At 43.4% G+C, this 20,539-nt stretch overlaps 1 protein-coding gene across 1 annotated transcript; it reads left to right on the top strand.

The window, feature by feature from the left end:
- Window positions 1-215: 215 nt before the first annotated feature.
- On the top strand, window positions 216-20,096 carry NLRP13 (NLR family pyrin domain containing 13). Its single transcript, XM_008527183.2, has 9 exons — window positions 216-516; window positions 4,094-4,162; window positions 5,674-7,261; window positions 9,183-9,350; window positions 10,659-10,826; window positions 12,085-12,255; window positions 15,118-15,288; window positions 17,117-17,287; window positions 19,922-20,096. The coding sequence occupies exons 1-9, from the start codon at window positions 216-218 to the stop codon at window positions 20,094-20,096; spliced, it is 2,982 nt and encodes a 993-aa protein (XP_008525405.2).
- Window positions 20,097-20,539: the final 443 nt, after the last annotated feature.

Here is a 20,539-nt window from a genome sequence, read left to right as displayed (position 1 = left end):
GTGGAAGAGAGAGAGAAAAATAAATGTACACACACAGGTAGCAGGCAGTGCTATGAGGAGAAAATAAACAGAGTAAGTATATAGATTAGACAGTTTTGGAGGAGAGGAAAGTCATGGCTTATGGTTTCAACTCTTTCTTCTTTCAAGTAGGTCCTACTTGTTTTGTGGACATAAGAGTTCTCGGGTGAAGCTGGAAATCTTGTGTGCTGGGCAAGATGAACTCCTCTACTAACATCTCTGTAGACAATGGTTCCTATGAGAAGCTTCTGTCTTACCTGATGGGCCTGGATCAGTATCAGCTGGAGGAATTCAAACTTTGCCTCCAGTCCCCACAGCTGCTGCTCGAGAACTTTCAGAAGATCCCCTGGGCAAATCTGAAAGCCACCGATCCCACTAATCTGCTATGTCTGTTGAATGAATACTTTTCAGAGAGGCAGATATGGGAAGTGACCTTCAGAATCTTTGAGAAGATGAATCTGCCTTCATTATGTGAGGAAATTAGAGCAGAGATGAATGGTGAGTGGGTCCATAAGAGGGATTTCTGCCTGGTGCTCATGGAAGCAAGGAGGTTGCTGCTGGGTTTTTATGGGGTCATTCTAAATTGCTAATCTATCCCTAAGAAAGAATCTCACTGCTGGGCTATGAAGGGTTTAAAGTTTAAAGGTACAAAGATTATAAAGTCTTGGTGCTCCAACCCAGGAAAGAATGGTGATGAAAAGCAAGAAGAGGGAATTGAAAGAGGCTCATTCAGTTCTGTCATGAGGCTCCTTCTGAAAACGTGAATGTATTCCAGCGCAATTGTTGTATTAGGGAACGATTGGAGCATAACAGGAAGTTCATGTTTACTTATGCATGATTTTTTTCTCAAGAGAAACACAAGGTAAATGCAAAAAACCAAGAACAAAACTAACAACAAAACAGCATCCAGCTGAGCTGAGCCATGTAGGAGTATACAAAGCACACACAGGCACACATCTCTAACATCCACCAGCTACCCAAGTATGAGCCACACCCATCCAGAACTTTCTGTCCCGTTTCAGATGACTCTCCTTCCACCATTTCACAAAATCACACCGGCTGCAACTTCCCAGACCCACAGGCAAACTTCAGGTCTTTTTCAGGGTAAAGCGCCATGCCATATTCATTGTAGCACTGTAGTATTTATCTATTTATTGTAGTATGGTAGTCTTTATTGCAGTAGTAATGTGTTTCACAACCTCTTAGCAAGTGTAAAACTGTGGTACTGTTTTTATTGTTTCTATTTTTTTAATGTGTCACTGATCCTATTTTTCTATAAAATAAAAACCCACGTGGTTTTTATTGTGCAGCCTTACCTACTGCAGTGAATTTTAGGAATGTGTATGTCACTTTGTGGCAGAACTGGCTGCCTCTGAGACCTGTAGAGAATAACTGTAACTTTGCTGGTACCTGTTATAAGCCAGGTATTGATCTTAATGCTCTCTGTCATTGCTCCTTATGTTTCACTACACTCATTAGAAGGAGATCCTGTTGTTCCTATTTCACAGATAAGGAAACTGAAGCACAGAACTCAAGTAAATTGCCCAAGGTGACAGAGCTAGGGTGTGAACCCAGGCAGTGGTCTCCAGAGGCTCTGTGCCAACCATATATGCTTCTCTTGCCCCCAGATGAGGGCATGAGTTCCAAGGAGGGGTGAAGGGAGTTGGCAACATGCAGTCGTTGCCATCAGAGCTTTGGGCTTTGGAGATTCAGGCTTTGTGCATCTTCTGGTGGGCAGGAGGATGGGATGGCGACTAGATTTCTCTCCTCCTCTCTCCTCTCCTTTTCCATCCTCCCCCTTCCCCTTCATTTTAAAGCCGTCATATGCTCTTGTCTGGAGTAAGCAGATGTTGAGCAGAGAGCTAGGCAATGGGGTCTAGAATCCTTAAACCCTGTTTCTGACTGGCAATCCCAGAGGGAGATATTTTCACAGAGGAGAATGCTGTTTGAGGAAGAACTTCCTTTCTCGTCACTGGTCCTGAACAGCAATGTCAACACCATGCATGAATCCTATAGAGCCAGACCAGGCATATTGGACGATCTCCTCCTTCTTCTTGGTCCTTAGCTTGTTCCCACTTGGGCTTCTAAAGGCATGGGGCTTGCAGAGGATACCTCTTAAGCAGGAGGAAGTCCTAGACCTCATTCATCTCACTAGCAATGTGGGAGATGGTAAAAAGTTCCAGTGGCCCTACAGGATAACTTATACCAGCCCCATTAGCTCCATCTTCTGGGAAACACAGCACAATGGGTGTCTCTGTGCTTGAACGGTGCTATGGAATGTATCTGTGAGTGAGTTTGCGAATACACGTGTGTACAGGTGCAGGTGTGCTGTCTTTTGGGGACTGAGTTTAAGAGCTCAGGTTCTAGTGTCAGACTGCCTGGACCAAAGTCCACTTAACCGACTGTAACCCTAGGCAAATGGCTTACCAGTGGGCCCCAGTCTCTCTTTTTAAAAACTGGGCTAACTGTGCCTACCTTTGAGTTTCTAGGATGAAATGCTTAGAAGGCATTGGGAACAGAGTAGGTTCTCAATAATTCATTAATTTTTGGGGTAGTTTTTTTCCAATAGCATCATCTACCATGGTGTTTTCCAGATGCTGGCTTGAGGAAAATGCCAGACAGGCAGTGTCAGAACTGTGAGGGTCTTTGCCATCTTACTCCACACACCCTCCGCTGCACCCAACACTATTCCAACAAATGTGGGATGGGAGAATCTGTAGTTCAACAGGCTTCCATAGATGGCCAAAGGGAAGTCAGAATTGGGATTATTATTTTTTTTTAAGGAATTGGACCTAAGTTCCAGGCTATTCATCTGGAACAGCCTGGCTTTTATGACAGGTGGCCCCAGCTAGATCTAGAGTCTTAAATTTAATGTGTAAAGATACAGAAGGTGGCACCTGATACTTGACAGCAAAGCTATAGCCAGGAAGGCTTATGTCATTGGGATTATTTGCAACAGAGGAATGCAATGTGTCACATAGTTGACTTAGGGATAAATGGAACCACCGTCAAGAGACAATCTTAGCTTCTCTGGGTTATGCCTGGGAAAAGGTTCCCATTCAGATTCCCTGATGCTAAGAGGGCTAGATAATCCAGAACAGAATTCAGCTGAGAGTATGTGGAAGTGGAGCACAGAATTGGGATTCTTTGACCAAGGCTACCATGGGTGAAAAATGATGGATTATTCTTCAAAGGAACATGGAACATGGAAGGAAGCACAGGACCTGTACTGCTACCCAGATCAAGTCCTGTAAACCTTGACAATCACTGAAATCATAAAGTTAGAGCCACATCCCCTTTAGATCCAATCCCTTATGGGGTACTGGCTCATGGCAGCTAAGTACTGGGCAGTGGAATGGGAGTTACTGCTGTGTGAGTGAGACATGGAAGGGGCTTTTGAGCTCGTGAGGAGTGGGACATTGAGAGTGGTTATGTGAAATGCATTGAGGGGCTGGGGTTAGAACCCAGTTATTGGTGCTTTTCTTTCTATAGTATTTTATTCCAAAAATGTTAGAGCAGCTTCTCTGTGCTCAGCATTGTTCTAACACTTGGGATAAATCAATGAACAGACAGAGACTAGCCATCCACCTCTCCCTTTACTGGAAGAAGACATTAATGGACATGATAAATAAGTACGTTTATGGTGTGTTAGAAGGTGACAAGTGTAATGGAAAAGGGAGAGTAAGGTGGATGGGGAAAGCCTAGGGTGTGCGATGTAGTAGATAAGGTAGAGTACGAATTAGGATCATCGGGCATCATTGAGGAAGTAAGATTTGAGCAAAGACTTGGGGGTGAGGCAATGAGCCAAGTGGGTATCTGTGGATGATCATCGAAGACAGGAGGATGACTGGATCAAGGCCCTGAGGCAGGAGTGTGCTTGATGTGGGCTGTGGTCTTTGCAAGGTAGTAAGTTTCCAAAGTAATTGGGTTGATGGGGCTTGAGGATATGATTCCTTGAGTCTCTTCAATCCTAAGCTTGTCAGAGAAATAGTTGGTTCAACTGAGAGTATCCATCATTGCCAACACATTTTTAGCCCAGGGTATCTCAATATCCCACCATCACTGTTTATTTCAGAGATTGCGCAGGTGCAGGAACTTCAAGATCCCAACCAAGAAGAACCAGAGATGCCAGAAGAAGAAACAGGTTTGCACACTACTTTATGATGATCGCAGATAACTTGCTTGATGGAGTATTCATTTTCCTGGGTCTGCATTTGCCACCTCCTCTGAAATTTTCTTCAATTTATAGCATGCAAGAAATTACAGTTTTCCCAACAAGTTCTTCCAACTTGTTCAATAGTGCTTATTGAATAATAGGTTACCATAAACTGGACATTCTCTCTGATTCCACTCTGAGTTCTTAGACACCAGTATCTCCTGGACTTTATAATTATGTTGCATTAATAAGTAGCTGTATTTTTTGTACCAGTGGTCGCATGGAAATCTTCATGTTGACAAAGTAATACATGCAGTTATGGAACAAGTTTAGTTTTATCAAAGAAATACATGTACTTGTGTATAATCCAAAAAGAATCACAGAAACGCAAAACTTACAATGAAAAGCATCAATCCATTGCCCAACCCTTGAGTTCTGTTCTGTAGAAGTAACCACATGCCACTCTTGGCTGCCACTTTTGCCATTTATTTCTGTGCTCAAACTTGATTAAGTATCAGTTCTAGATCTTGAAGAAAATGTGAAGGTAGGTCTTTGATCTTCCTATCCTTCTGCTTTCTCCACGAGGAACTTTATATATATATATATATATATGTATTCCTGGTAAATGGTGTCTTCATCCACCCAGATATTTAAGCCAAAAACCTAGAATGCGTGTATGACTCTATTTTCCTTAGCATTTCTCACACCCTTGTTATAAATCATTAGTAATCCTATTGGCTCTATTCTTAATATATACCCTAAATCCATTTATTTTATTTCTCATACTATGTTCCAGCTCTTCACAGGCTCTGTCCAAGGTCTTCTACACAGAACTGAGGTTCTATTGTTGTTGTTGTGTCATCAACGGATATGTTTGACCAAACATATCAGCTTTCACTTAGATAACAGTAGTAGCTTCCTAACCTGGTCTCTGTGCCTCTTTTCTTGCACCATAATCCATTCTCCAAAGGACAGTGACCTTTTAAAAATGTAAACTATGGCTCAGCATCCCCTTGCCTTTAGAACAAAGCAATCCATGATGTAGCCCCTCCCCACAGTTAAGTTCACTCCCTAGTATTCACCGTGCTTGCTTGGTCACTATGCTCCAAAAGGTTCTCTCACGGCACTTGCACTGGCTGTTCACCCTGCCCAAAAGCATCTCTTTCTACATCTTGGATTGTCTTCTTCTCATGGTTAATGTGTCAACTTCCTGCAGAAGGCTCTACTGATCCCTTCCCCTCTTCTAAGGACATTCTTGATCTCTCTTGGGTCATTCCATGTTTTTTATTTGTGTGTTATCATCAAACTATTTAATTTTTGCTAACTTTTGCAACTTTTCCTCACCACTCCCCCAACTCCCAAAAGCTAGAACCTTGAAGGTAGAGCTTGTCTGTCTTGTTCAAGGTTGTATATAGGAACTTCATTATTGAATAATTTATAACATTAAAATTCATTCTGACCGTTGTTTTGTTCTGTTTTGCATCACTTCTGTGTTTCAGTCCACAGAAGAAGATACAGAGACAGAATGAAGGCTAAAATATTGGTGATGTGGGACCATATCCCTTGGCCTGAGGACCACATATATCTCCGCAATGTGACAGAGAAGGAACATGAAGAACTGAAGAACCTCCTTTATCCTAATATGACTGGAGCCCAGCCCCAGACGATAGTCTTGGAGGGTAGGGCAGGTGTTGGGAAGACCACCCTGGCAATGAAGGTCATGTTGCATTGGGCAGAGGGCTTTCTCTTTCAGCACAGGTTCTCCTATGTTTTCTATATCAGCTGCCATAAAATGAAAGAGATGGAGGATACCACCTTTGCTGATCTGCTTTCCCAGGACTGGCCTGACTCTCAGGCCCCCATTGAAGAGTTCATATGTCACCCTGAGAGGCTCCTGTTTGTCATTGATGGTTTTGAGGAAATGGCCATGCCTTCCAAGTTGAGCGACAGTCCGCCATGTACAGACTGGTACCAGCAGCTCCCGGTAGCCAGAATCCTACTCCACTTGTTGAAGAAAGAATTGATTCCCACGGCTACCTTACTGATCACTACCAGGGACTATAGAAATGGGGCTCTTAAAAAGTTGTTATTGAATCCATGGTTTGTACTTATCTCAGGGTTCACAGAGGGAGACCGGAGTGAATATTTCTTCAGGTACTTTGGTGACCGAAATATAGCCAAGAAAATCTTGCATTGGATAAGGAAAAATGAAACTCTGTTTCATTCCTGCTCTGCCCCCTTGGTGTGCTGGACTGTGTGTTCCAGCCTGAAGCGGCAGATGGCGAGAAATCCCCATTTCCAGCTGAGCACCCAGACCACCACCAGTCTGTACGCCCATTTTTTCTCCAGCTTGTTTGCAACAGCAGAGGTGAGTTTGTCGGATCAGAGCTGGCCAGAACAATGGAGGGCCCTCTGTTCTCTGGCTGCAGAGGGGATGTGGTTTTCAAACTTCACATTTGCAAAAGAGGCCATTGAACACCGGCGCTTGGAAGCCTCCCTCATTGATTCTCTCCTCAGCTTAAATATTCTTCGAAAGGCCAGTGACTGTGAGGATTGCATTGCTTTCACTCACCAAAGTTTCCAGGTGTTTTTTGGGGCCATGTTCTATGTGCTCAGGGGAACGGAAGGATCAATTGGTGGTCCTACAAGGCATCAAGAGATGAGAGTGCTACTGAATGATGCCTTGGCTGACACAAACTTCTATTGGAATCAGATGGCTCTTTTTTTCTTTGGTCTTTTAAAAAGAGACCTAGCAAGAGAACTGGAAGATACTTTGCATTGTAAGATGTCTTCCAGGATAATGGACGAATTATTAAAATGGTCAGAAGAGTTAGATAAGTTTGACACTGTCTCCAACCATTTTGAGTTCCTACAGTTTTTTCACTGCTTGTATGAGACTCAGGAGGAAAACTTTGTAAGGCAGATTTTGAATCACCTCCTTGAAGCTGACCTCAATATTTTTGGGAATCTGCAACTCCAAGTTTCTTCATTTTGCCTAAAGCATTGTCAAAGGTTGAGTAAGCTAAGGCTATCTGTCAGCAGTCCCATCCCTCATGCAGAATTGACTTTTGATTTGGAAAATCTGGAGTGAGTATTGCAAAACCATTTCCTTTCTGACCTTCTCATCTTCATAGGCTCTGTCTAAGTTCTTCCATGAAAAACTGGGGACCTGTTGTTGTTGGGTTATCAATGGTTATGATTGACCAAACATTCTAGATAAGCTCCATCCTCTGAGAATATTTTCCTTTTGGTATCTTGTAGGATTCCCTGGTTACTTTAATGGATCTGCTTATATCTCAGGCACTGCATCTTGGAGGCTTATGTGCCAGGCATTGTGCTAAGACACCTGTTCGCATCTAACTGAATAGAGGAGGAACTGTTGTTACCATTCCTAGATGCAAAAACTGAAGGATAAGAACATAATTTTCTTAAGTCAATGCAGCTATTAAGTAGCCCAGCCTGGATCAATGCCCAGCTCTGTCTTTCAGAGCTCCAGACTTTAAACAAAGTGCTGGGTGCCCCTCCTTTGAGCACAAGTTGAGGTAGGGGTGAGGCCAAAGGTGTTAACTAAATCTGAATCTTGTTCTGATGAGGTTGTCCTTTTGTTTCCTGGAAGGAGAACCCAGAAATACTCAAACTACTTTGGTTCTTATCCTATGACCATGTCCCATCACTGACACTATTGACTTCCGGTCTAGGACATAAGGAAAACTGACTGTTCTGCTAATTATTTCAGGTCCCAGGGATGTTTTCTAAACTTTTCTTATGAGGCAAGGGCTGCTATATATGTTCTCAAATCCTTTCTCATTTAACCCTCAAACCTACAAGAAGCACCAGTTCAATTTTGGTTGAACAAATAGAAATTTCGAGAAGACTAATTTCTTTGTGTTCACCCAGATTGTAATGTTAGTAAGATGCTTGGTCTGGGGGGTCTAGAGTGATAACTCTTCGATATATATTGGCTATCATTTGTCCTGTCTTGGAATCCCTAAAACCTAAATGGGGGACTTTATTTAGGTAGTGTTTACTGTTGGGTCACATGAGTAAGGGCCCTTAATACCAAAGATAATCCCATTTATTGTGAGGATTGATACTCAGTCAACATGATTCCTCACTTTAGGCAAGATCACCCCTAAGGCTTAAGGAGATTTCATGCCTTCTCTAAAGTTGATAACAGATCTTCTGAAGTTAAGGTCACTTCCTACTTCTCTATAGCATGACTTCTTACCATTTTTCCTCAGTGGTTTGTAACTCTGTCTGTCTGTATATCAGAATTAACTGAGATGTCAAACATATGGATGCACAGGCATACACACACACACAGACACACACAGACACACACACACGTACACTTAAGGTTGGAAACAACCACTCTAAGCAATGCTACCACTCTGGGCTCACAGAGTAGAATTATCCATCCTTCAGGTACTTTAGGAATGTGGTCTTTGATTTACTTCCCTCATCTCATCTGAGATAAAAACAGTTAATTTGTGACTTTAATGCTCCTTTACTTTTTTTTTTTTTAACATTGAAAGCCTGCTGCATTAGGGAAATTCCAAATAATTTAGAATTCTAATAATTCTAAGTTCTAAGTATTTGCATGAATCTTCTTTAATCATCACAAAATCCTATGAGAGTAAGTTTTATTATGCACATTTTAGAGGTAGAAAATTGGAGCACAGAGATTAAATGATACTACTAGGGGGCAGAACTCTGAATTCATCTTAGATCTGCTTAACATAAAGTCTGAACTTTAAGGATTATACCTGTGTTCCACCTCACCTCACTTACGTGGTTGCTTTCCTCTGAAAAGTATTGTTGAGGATTGTGGGAATAAAACATCTGGGATTTTGAGAACTGTGCTTTTTGGGTTACATATGCTCATATCTTGAACTCCAGTGAATCCTCACACCTTTTCTTGAGGGGCCTTTTTGCCTCCTTTAGACCACGTTCTGGGTGTTGGTTGAGGCTTATTTATTCTCATCAGCCTCCTCTCTCTCTCATGAAGGATGAGGCTTGTCGATTCCAAGATACGTCAGTGGCAGGATATTTGCTCCGTGTTTTGCAATGGAAATGTGAGCGAGTTGGACCTGAGTAACAGCGAGCTTAACACTTCATCTATGAAGAAGCTCTGCTACAAGCTGAGAAATCCAAGGTGCAAACTCCAGAAACTGACGTAAGTGTGAGACTCTCATGGTTTGATGAATACCATAGGAGAATAACTCAACTTTTTTCTTCTGATTATCAGAGTGAGTGCCAGAAAGTGTGCTAGGTTCTCACAAGAGTAAAATAAATGCACTTGCGGGGTGGCCCTGTGGCTGAGTGGTTAAAATTCCATACGCTCTGTTTCAGTGGCCCAGGTTCATGGGTCCAGATCCTGGGCGCAGACCTACTACGTCCATCAGCCATGCTGTGGAGGCATCCCACATACAAAGTAGAGAAAGACTGGCACAGATGTTAGCTCAGGGCAAATATTCCTCACACACACACACAAAAATAAATGTGCTTGTATTAGAAATTTTTTAAAAAGTCATGAATGATCTTGCACTAGAGGTAAAGGGTGTGAGAGAGGATGGTTTGCCTTTTTAGGGCCTCTTCTATCTACAAAATATTTGAGTAAAGGCCTACTCATGGGAGCTGAAGCATAGTTTTGGACTGAAATTTATTGGTCCTCTAGGATCATCTAAGTAGAAATTACAGGGTCCCAAATAGCTTGAAGATAAGGAAGAATTGACAGATGGAGTTGGACTTTGTAAGACAAGCCAGGGAAGAAATAATGGATAGAAGACAGAGTGAGTGATACTTAGAGTTGAATTTGAGAAGGCTTTTAGTTGGATGTTCTGGAGTCTAGGTCAACTAATTCTATTCTACTCTTCCTCTGTGATTCTGTCATACCTCAAGGTCTAAAAATCCAGGCACATGCACTGATTCAATGAGTTAAGAGCAAAAGATTCAGCAATCACGACTTCAAACTTCAGTGTACTGAGTGAACTGGATCAAAGACATGGGAGGCAGGCTTAAATAGTCTTCTTTTTCATCCTTTTTCTTTCTTTCTTTTTATTTTTTTACATTTTGTTCCTATCACTTCATCCTCAAGATAAGGAGAAATAAGTTTAAGAAAAATAAGAGGTGAGAGTTGTTCTCACCAGGCTCCCCTGGGTTCGTGTGTGTGTGGGTCAGCTGCCTAGAAGAGTAGCTAGCTCCAGGACCTCTTAATGGCAGATTTAGTGAAGAGAGGGGAGACTGATTCCTGACTTCATACACCCAACTGAGCTTAGTGACTCTTTTGGGAGTATATTTTAGATTGCCTTTTCAAAGGTTCAGTACCATAAGTTAAAATCCATTTTTGGATTCCTCTTGTACCTTGTACATCCTTGAGGGTGTGTGTACATGTGTGTGCATACATGTGTGTGTGTTAGAAAGGCAAGATGAGGAAGCACTCTTTCCCCCCAAAGCTAGCTTTCTTATTTCCACTCTTCCTTAGGTGCAAGTCAATAACTCCTGTGAGGATTCTGAAGGAGCTTGTCCTCGTCCTTTACGGTAACAACAAGCTGACCCATCTGAACTTGAGCTCAAACAACCTGGGAGTCACTGTGTCCACGATGATTTTTAGAACCTTGAGGCACTCAGCCTGCAACCTCAAGTATCTGTGGTGAGTCTTTGGTTTTCCAGATCTGTCCCCAAGATCATGCCTAGGTTCAGTGATTCATTGGGAGGACAGGAGGCAACATTGCAGCGAAAGGATAGGAGAGAGATTAGCAGAGGGAAAAAGCATAATAGTGTATGTAGAGCAGTGGTTCTCAAATTTTAATGTATATCAGAATCATCCAAGGAGGTGTGTTCAAACAGATTCCTGGAACCCACCCCCTGAGATCAGGCAGGTCTGCTGTGGAGCCTGATAAGTAGCAATTCTAACAGGCTCTAAGGTGATGCTGGGCCGCGGACCACACTTTGAGTAGCACTGACTTGAAGGTCATCCTGACTCTGTAAGGGAGGAGGAATGGGGAGAAATCAGCTGTTGTTCATGGAGCAAGGGGGCCTCTAAACAAAGAGCACTCTTCCCAGGAGTAACTGCTACCCTCGGACCTCTTTGATAGGTTGGAATCGTGTGGCCTCAGCTCTCGGGTTTGTCATCAACTTTTTCTGGAACTCAGCAAGAACTCAAGTCTGAGCTTCCTCAGCCTGGGGGACAACGACCTCTCGGATATTGAGGTGAAAAGTCTGCAGGAGCCCTTTGAGATGTCAAAGTGTTCCCTGAAGGAGCTGTCGTAAGTCTTCTCATTTCATCAAAATATCATCTTATTTGAGCGGCAGGGTGGGGATGGCAGTGGGAGTATGTTTTGGGGATCCTTGGGGATCCCCCTATTGTACTTACCTATCCCGTTGACGCACTTCTTGCCATCTTCATTCTTCACACCTTTCTCCTTAGGGCTCAGTCCCTGCCAGCCTTGCCCTCATCTTGATTATGGGCATCTCACCTGCCAGTGTCTTTTGTACAACCCCCTCAGGCTTCTGCCAGCTTCCCCTAAACCCAGCAGTTTCAAACTGGGGGCAAATGTCCCAGGGGACATTTGGCAATGTCTGGACATACATACTTGTTTTTCACAGTTGGGAGGAGAGGGTGCTACTGTCCTCTAGCGGGTAAAGACCAGGTATGGTCAATATCCTGCAGTGCACTGGAGGGCCCCCACAACAAAGGATGATCTGGCCCAAAGGTCAGCAGGGCTGAGATTGAGAAACCTTAACTTGACCCACCATTTTCTCCCCTTCAAGCTTTTGTTCTTTATCCAATTTAATTTTTCCATGATGATTGGGTCCCAGACGTGTGGCCCAAGTGATGGGGTTTGAGAAAGAAAGAGAAAGGAAACTGGGCATAGCTGAAGCTCACTTTGCATCTGCACCTTCCTCAGCCTGGAGAAATGCAACCTGTCAGCCTCCAGCTATCAGAATCTGGCCTTGCTTCTCCCCAGCACCCAGAGGTTGACTCGACTGTGCCTGGGATTCAATCAGCTCCAAGATGACGGTGTAAAGCTGCTGTGTTCTTCCCTGTCCCACCCCGAGTGTGCCTTAGAGAGATTGGTGTAAGTTCCCCCTGGTTCTGTTTCTGGAAACGACTCTCTGTGGGGGTAGGCGTCGAAGAGAACAATGACTCCTTCATTGGGGACCCATTTATATCATTGAAAACTAACATTCATTGAGCAAGTACTCCGTGTACTAGGCATTGTTCTAAACACAGATTCTGAGTTGCACCCCAGATTGAATCAATCTCTGGGGGTTGTGCCAAGGAATTCAATTTTAACAAGGACCCTGGGAAATTATGATTGTTTTAGTCAACCGGTATCTGAGCTCCTATCTTCAGACACAGAGCTGGGCACCCAGGGTCGGGTGGTGGATAGGGCAGACAAGCTTCCTGCCTGTGTGGAGGATACAGTTTTATGAGTGAGATACAAAAATAAAAAAATCAACAACCATTGAGATGGAGAAAATGAAAGTGGGATGAGTAGACAAAGAGTGGTGGGGTTAGTTTCCCGGGAAGGTCTCCTCTCACCAACCTATCGGAGGAGGTGACGCTGAAGCAGAGACTTGAAGGAAGGCAGGGAGGAAGCCACATACTGAGAGGAGGAACAGGGGAGAACAGGCCCTGAGGTTGGAAGGAGCTTGGGGTGTCATGGGAACAAGAAAACTAGTATGGCTGGAGTAATATGAGTGAGGGGGTTAATGAGAGCAAATGAAGCTGAGGAGGCAGGAAGACGCCTGGGATACGCCTGGGTGGTGTAGGAGTCTGTGTTTTGTTTGGGGTGAGGCGAAGAGTCACCTGAAGATTGGAGGCTGATCGGTGACATACTCTGACGTCCTTTGAAAGATCTGCTTCTGAAGGATGGACTATAATGGGGGCAGAAGTATAAGCAGAACAAGTGCCTGTAGACCAGACGGGAGGATTGGAGAGAGCCAGCCTGGGTGAGGGGGCAGGACGTCAGGGTGTATTTGAAGGGAGAGCCAGGGGGACTTGGTAGTGGATTAGAGGTGGATTAGGAGGGAAAGGGCCCAAGAACCCCTGCAGGTGATGAGCTTGGGCAGCTTGGGGAAGGGTGGTACCATTTGCTGACATGAAGAAGAGGGGGAGAGTGGGGTTTGGATTGGGACCGGGGAGCATGAGATGCTCGTTAGTCAGCTAGTAGAGTGGTTATGTGAGCAGGTGTCCATGGGACTACAGGGCTCCAGAGTTGCTGGGGAGGAATGAGTTCACTTGCAGGGGTAGACGTCAAGTGTGATTGTGTAGATCTTTCCTCCTCCAGCCACGTTTTGGTCTGGTGCAGGCGTAGAGTAGATGGAGAGTGGGGTTTTCCTGGGATTGAATATTGTTCAGGTGGGTATAAAAGGGTGGAGAAGGCCAGAGTCTTGAGCTGAATCCGAGGGGGTGATAATGGTGAAAGACCACAGAATTTGCGCTAAGGAGAAAAAGCACTCACTGGGCACTGAGTCTCAAAGAGCCACAATATGAACAGGAAACAAATACATATATAATATGAATGAATAATATACATGTACAATTATTATATTATATTTATAATATATTCTGATATGTTTTAATGATACCTATACCATATACTTTAATGTATATCACATTTAATATGATATATATTAGTATTAATATATAATATGTGACTAATATATATGATCTAATATATTAATATTAATACTATATCTTATATAACTATATATTATATATAATAGTGTATATAATTTATATATTATATAGAAGATATATTGTTATGCAATAAGAACATAGCATGTATCACATAATATCTCCATTCTATAATACCTATAGATCCACTACATGTCTCCCTGTATTGTATGATACATCTCCTATAACTTGTATTGCACACTCACCAAGTACTGTCCCAAGCACTTTATGTGCCTGGCCCACTGGATCTCAACCCCCCGGTGACAGACCACCATAATCTCCACTTCAGAATGGAAGAAATGAAGGCCGAAGGGAATAATGCAGCTTGCCGACCAGTTAGTAATGGCGAGCGGCTTTGAACCCATGTCTGACTGGCTCCAGAGCCTGGGGTCCACCCCAGCTGCTTCAGGCCATTTAAACTGTTTTTCCTTTATTTTCTATTTTTACTTAAAAATTTTAAAAAGAATTCTCACAGTAAATGTCATTTTTTTGACACGTATAAAGCTGGACATGGGACTGGCCCCGTGGCCGAGTGGTTAAGTTTGTGTGCTCCGCTGCAGGCGGCCCAGTGTTTTGTTGGTTCGAATCCTGGGCGTGGACATGGCACTGCTCATCAAACCACGCTGAGGCAGCGTCCCACATGCCACAACTAGAAGGACCCACAATGAAGAATATACAACTATGTACCGGGGGGCTTTGGGGAGAAAAAGGAAAAAAATAAAATCTTAAAAAAAAAAAAAAGGAAATCTGGACATATTTAATGTACACATCTTGGTGAGTTTGGGAATAAATATGCACCCATGAAGCCATCGCCACCACCAAGGCCATAAACACCTATCACCTCCCAAAGTTTTCTTCTGACCTCTTTATAATGATGATGATGATGATGATGATGATGATGATATTTTTTGTGGTAACACAACATAGGATCTACCCTCTCAGAACATTTAAGTACATGATACAGTGTTAGCTGTGGGCATGATGCTGTGCAGTAGATCTTCAGAACTTATTTCTCTTGCATAACTGAAACTTTGTACACTTTGATATCATTCCTTTATTATTTTTTTTAAATCAACCACTAATGACCAGCACATTCTTAGTGTGCTTGTTTTATACACCTGCAACAGAAAGGATAGGTAAGCAGATGCTTGGCGTGTCCTAGATAGGGATCTAGGGAGACACTGTGGCTGAATCCGGAGAAGGGCCTTTGTTTGGGCTGCTTCCATGAGCATCTATCTTTGTGGCTTTTGACCCACAGGCTTTGGTTCTGCCAGCTTGGGACACCCAGTTGCAGGTACTTGTCAGAAGCTCTCCTCCGGAACAAGAGTTTGACGCACCTGAATCTGAGGAAGAACAACCTGGGAGACGAGGGGGTGAAGGTTCTGTGCAAGGCCCTGAGTCATCTGGATTGCAACCTGCAGAACCTGGAGTAAGTTGCTTCAGCTTCTTCTCATTTAGTGGGTGGGAGGGGAGCCATATGGATCCACCTGCAAATGCCTGAGTTCCAGGAGGGATCTGAGTCCTGGGTGTGGAAGTGATTCTTGCCATAGAGGAGCTTTTGGATTAGTTGGAGGTGGGGTGTGTGGGTGCCTGTGGGGGGAAAGATCTGGGATGACTGTTAAGGACCAACTACTAATGCATGTCAGGGGTCCCCAAGACCACCGCTCGGGTCTGATGATTCACTAGGAGGGCTCACAGAACTCGGCATACAGTCATATTTGTGGCTGTGATTTATTCTGGTGAAAGGAGACAAAGCAAAACCAACAAAGGGAGAAGGTGCAGGGGGCAAAGTCTGGAGGAGGCCAGGTGCAAGCTCCTGGGAAGCTCTCCCAGTGCAGTCACCCTGGGCACACTCAATTCTCCCCTTGCTGAGATGTGACAACACATGTGAAATGCTGTCCACCAGGGAAGCTCACTGCAGACTCAGTGCTCGAGGTTTTTACTGGGTGCTGGTGACATGGACACCCTCTGCCTAGCATGTACCAAGATCCCAGACTTCTACAAGGAAAGCAGGTGTTCAGCATAACCCACCTTGTTTGCACAGTTCAGGCACAGGGAGTTATTCTCATCAAGGAATGGGGGAGCTATCCTGAAATCCAAGCTCCCAGATGCCAGGCAAGGGCCAACCTTGCCAGCAGGCCTTTCTAAGGACAGCGGTCAGGCATGTGATGCTGGTTCTTCTCTGCACAGTGTGTGATTCCACGCCTGATACAGAAGAAAAGTCAGAAATGAGCTTCGAGTCTCCCTAGCTTGTCGGTCGTACTAGAAATGATTTTGTATGTTATTTATGTCTATGCATGTTTTCAAACATGTAGTCTGTATCTGTCTTAAAAAGGCTTATGACTCCCAATAGGAATATAGGTGGCAGTGGGAGGCTATCCAAATAACCACAGACATAGGGTGCTAAGAAATTTGGAAACTTTTGTATATAATTTTTTATTAACTGTATTAATATTGGAAACATTTTAATGGCCTAAGATGTAGCCAGCCAATAATTAAATAAAATAGAATATTTTTGAATTGGTCATACAGGTGAATAAATTCACAGGATTAAAGATTACTGTGTTGTCCAATATGGCACCCACTAACCCAATGTGACTAAATTTAAATTGAGATTAAATATAATGAAAAATTCAGTTCCTCAGTTACATTAAATACATTTGAAGTGCTTGATAGTCACATGTGGCTAGTGGTTCTTGTAGTGGACAGTGCAGTTATAGAACATTTCCACCATCACCTCTCTGTCTCCCCACTCTCCCCCTCCACAGACTCGTTTTTTCATTCTCTCTCCAAATATTTATATGGATTACTCATCTTGAACTTATTTTGGTATAATAATTCATTCTTAGGAATTTAGATCTGGCCTTAAGTGAGATTCTTGGTGTTTTTTTCAGCTCAAATTTGAGCTCAGAGGCTGGAAACCATATTCTGTGATAGCTGTGTAGAATCTGGGTGCTCTGGGAGTACATCTCATGGAGAAGTCCTTCCTCCACGTGGACAGGCCTGTGGATGGCATGGGAGAGGGACAGCTGCCTTGCTTTTCCTTCTGCTTCCTTTCTGTCACAGGTTAATAGAATGCCCTGGGTGTCTCTGGCCTCCTAACATGTACGCTCCTCCTTCTAGGGCTGCGGATGAGAAGTACGGGTTTGGCATCTCTCTTTTCCTTTTGGAGAAAGTGATATGGACTGCAGCATATAGACTAAAACCTGAGGGTTCAGGGATTATTTTTTCCCCTTTTGTACGTCTTTATTTTGCAGTTTGTCAGATTGTTCTTTCACAACGGAGAGCTGTGGCGAGCTTGCTAATGTCCTCAAGCATAACCATAATGTGAAAATTTTGGATATTGGGAACAATGATGTTCAGGATGATGGAGTGAAACGACTCTGCAAGGTTCTAAAACATTCGAATTGTGCCTTGAACACACTTGGGTGAGTTGATGCTGTTTCCTTTGGGAAAGTCCGTCTCTCTGCTCTTGGGGTGGGCAGGGAATAATGTGTGGTCACATGGGATTAAGAAGGTGAGGATGGTAAAGGACAGAGTTCTTCTCTTAAAAATCTCTTCTCAGTGATAAGCTCCAAGTTTAGAGAAAGTGTTTTACGCTTGTCACCCTCGTCCTTGGTGTATTGTAAATATTCCTTCAGTCCGCATATTTTGGATGGTAGGTGCTGCGGGGTGGGGCATGTTCCCTGCCCTGAAAGTCTTTCCTGTGTTTGGGGAAGACGGATTTTAACCCTAATGTGATGTGTTTGCTCAGCAAGCTAAGATGGTTCAGCCTGAAATAATAGGATTTTGGTTAAATGTGGGTCAAATGATAGCCATTTTTCACATAGGCAATGGTTCTAATTGTTCTCACAAACTACTTAGGGGCTGGGGGCAGACTTCACTGAGGAGGTTGGGTTTTGAGATGAACCTTAAAATGTGAGTCCTCACCCCATCCCCAAGCTCCCAAAAGGGAGGGAGAGAAGGAAAGACCTTGACAGAGGGTGACAGTGTAGACAAGGGCTCTGAGGTGGGAAATTCAACAAGACGGTGGGAACAGAGTGATGGGTCTGGGCATGAGGGATAAGACTATGTGGGGAAAAAATTCTGTAGGGAAGGCTATTGTCTGAATGCCACTATGTGCTTGGAAATGGGAAACATGTTACAGTCATCACTTCATCCTCCAGCAGGGAGGCACTAGGAGGTCGGTACTTTTATACTCATTTTATAGATGAGAAAACTGAGGCAAGGAAATGGGGACGGGGCTGAAGCCAAGTCTGATTCAGAAGTCAGTTCTTTTGTTCAAGCTTTATTGAGATGTAATTGACATAGAACACTGTGTGAGTTTAAGGTGTGCAGCGTGTTCATTTGATCCACTTATATACTGCAAAAGGATCACCACCGTAGCATTAGCTAACACCTCCATCCCATCACATAAGTATCATTTCTTTTTTTTGGGTGAGAACATTTAAGATTTACTCTGTTAGCAACTTTCCAGTATCTAAAACAGTATTGTTAGCTATAGTCACCATGCTGTGTGTTAGAGCCTCAGAACTATTCACCTTATAATTGGAAGTTTGTGCCCCTTTGACCAACATCTCCCCATCTCCCCCAGCCCCTGGTAACCACCATTCTGTTCTCTATTTCTCTGAGTTTGGCTTTTTTAGATTCCACATGTAAGTGAGGTCATACAGTGTCTGTCCTTCTCTGTGGCAGTCTTGCCATTTGTGACAACTTGGATAGACTTTGAGGATGTTACGCTAAGTGAGATAAGCCAGAAGCCAGTTCTTTTCACCACGTCTCTGTCCTTCAAGAAGCATCTTCAGGTGCAATGTTCTCTATCCTATAGGTGAAGGAGGAGCCACTAGGTTCATACAAGTAAATCAGGGTCATATTTATGCTTTCAAAAGGATCATGGTCTGGTTTTAAGCCCTCACTCTCTAGGTGCTTCTCCTGGAGGCAGAAAGGAGTAGAACGTTTGCAACAGTTATTGCAATGTCTTTAATGATGGATCCCTTCCCAACATTCATTTCACTTTCATCCAGTCTCCTTCTCCAGTGTTGTAGTTTTAAAGGAGGTACCTGCTTGTCCTATATTTGTGTCCATAGTGTTCCATCTTTACTATTTAGACCAGGGCTTGTCAATCCCAGCACTACTGACACTTTGGCCCAGGTAATCCTCTGTCATGGGGGGCTGTCCTGTGCACTGTAGGATGTCGAGCTGCATCCCTGGCCTCCACTCTCCAGATGCCACTAGCACCTCCCCAATCTTCAGACATCATCAGATCTCCCCTCTGGGGAAAAATCCTGCCTGATTGAGAAACACTGGACTAGAAGATGAAAGGAATACTATTAAAGGTATAGGATCAAGGTCAATGATATATAGTACAGTGGGAAAAGTCCTGCTGGTAGCATTAGAGCTGACACATTGGGACAAACCTTGAAGCCCATGTTTTTCTCATACCAGCCCCTTCCTGTCCGTCAAGTGGTACATTTAGCTTGAAGCATTCTCTGGATCCCATACAACCTCTTCCAACATGGGAAATATATTCCTTCCCTCTTCTCTTCATGCATAAAATTTTGCATGTATAGCCGCATGTCACATTTCTTTATAGACTTAGGTGGAAATTTCCACCGTGTTAAACTGATGAGACACTTTCGTCTTTGTATTCCTAGTAGCTAGCCAACTATATGTTCATATTTTGTATTGCTGACCTTAGAAATAAGATGGAAAAAGTGTAATTAAAGGGTTGTAATGCTATTTTAGTTCTTTCAAGGCCTTATATATAAACTCATGTCCACTTTATACTAAAATTGTTAATTTCATGCTCAAGCCGGCTAAACTTCTGTTTCCTCATCTGTCAAATGGGGTTTAAGATATGACCTACCTTTACAGGATTGGTATATGGATTAAAAGAGTTATGCATAAGCATTGGGAAAGGGGTCTGGCATGTGTTAAGCACTTTACTGTCAGCCAGGCTGTTTTAGTAGGATACTTTTCCTAGATCTTGTATCACATTTTTTTTCTCTAATTTCTCAATCTCTGAGGACCATCTTTCACCCTTCCTTCCCACCCCTGCCTAGGTTGGAGAAATGCAATTTGACGCCTGCTTGCTGCCAGCCTCTCTCCTCTGTTCTCAGAAGCTGTAAAAGCTTGGTTAATCTGAACCTTCTTGGAAATGACTTTGGGCCCGATGGAGTCAACACGCTGTGGAAGTCCTTGAGAAGATCAACGTGCAAACTACGAAAACTCGGGTAATCCCTGCTGACTCTTACATGGGGAGGCATCTGCTGAAATGGGGATGGACTGGCTGATGTTCTAAAGTGAGCATCAAGTTTACCCTGCATCAAGTTTACCCTGCATTCAATTCCTAGGGCAGTGCTGGCCAACAGAACTTTCAGTAATGATAGAAATGGTCTATATCTGCCTTGTGCGATAGAGTAGCCACGAGCTGCATGTGGTAACTGGGCACTTGAAATGCTGTTGGTGTGATTGAGGAACTGAATTAACTTTCTTAGTTTGAATAAACTTATATCTAAACAGCCCACGTGGCTATTGACTACCATAGCAGATGGCGTAGTCCCACAGACATTTGGGTATTTTGGGAGTCCCCTCATTTTTCTCATTCTTGTACCTCCTCTATATTTCACTCAAAGGACCTTCACCCCACATCTTCTTTTTCAGTGCTGACTGTGGGCCAA

This window comes from Equus przewalskii, chromosome 9, assembly GCF_037783145.1.
Source record: "Equus przewalskii isolate Varuska chromosome 9, EquPr2, whole genome shotgun sequence".
Classification (NCBI taxonomy): Eukaryota; Metazoa; Chordata; class Mammalia; order Perissodactyla; family Equidae; genus Equus; species Equus przewalskii.
Note: the sequence above shows the minus strand (reverse complement) of the source record. Positions and strands in the feature narration are given on the sequence as shown.

Coding starts and splice junctions, on each gene's coding strand:
- NLRP13 (XM_008527183.2), top strand. CDS start 216: ATGAACTCCTCTACTAACATCTCTGTAGACAATGGTTCCTATGAGAAG. Junction 7,262..9,182: donor TTTGATTTGGAAAATCTGGA/GTGAGTATTGCA, acceptor TCTCTCATGAAG/GATGAGGCTTGTCGATTCCA. Junction 15,289..17,116: donor TGCAACCTGCAGAACCTGGA/GTAAGTTGCTTC, acceptor TTTATTTTGCAG/TTTGTCAGATTGTTCTTTCA.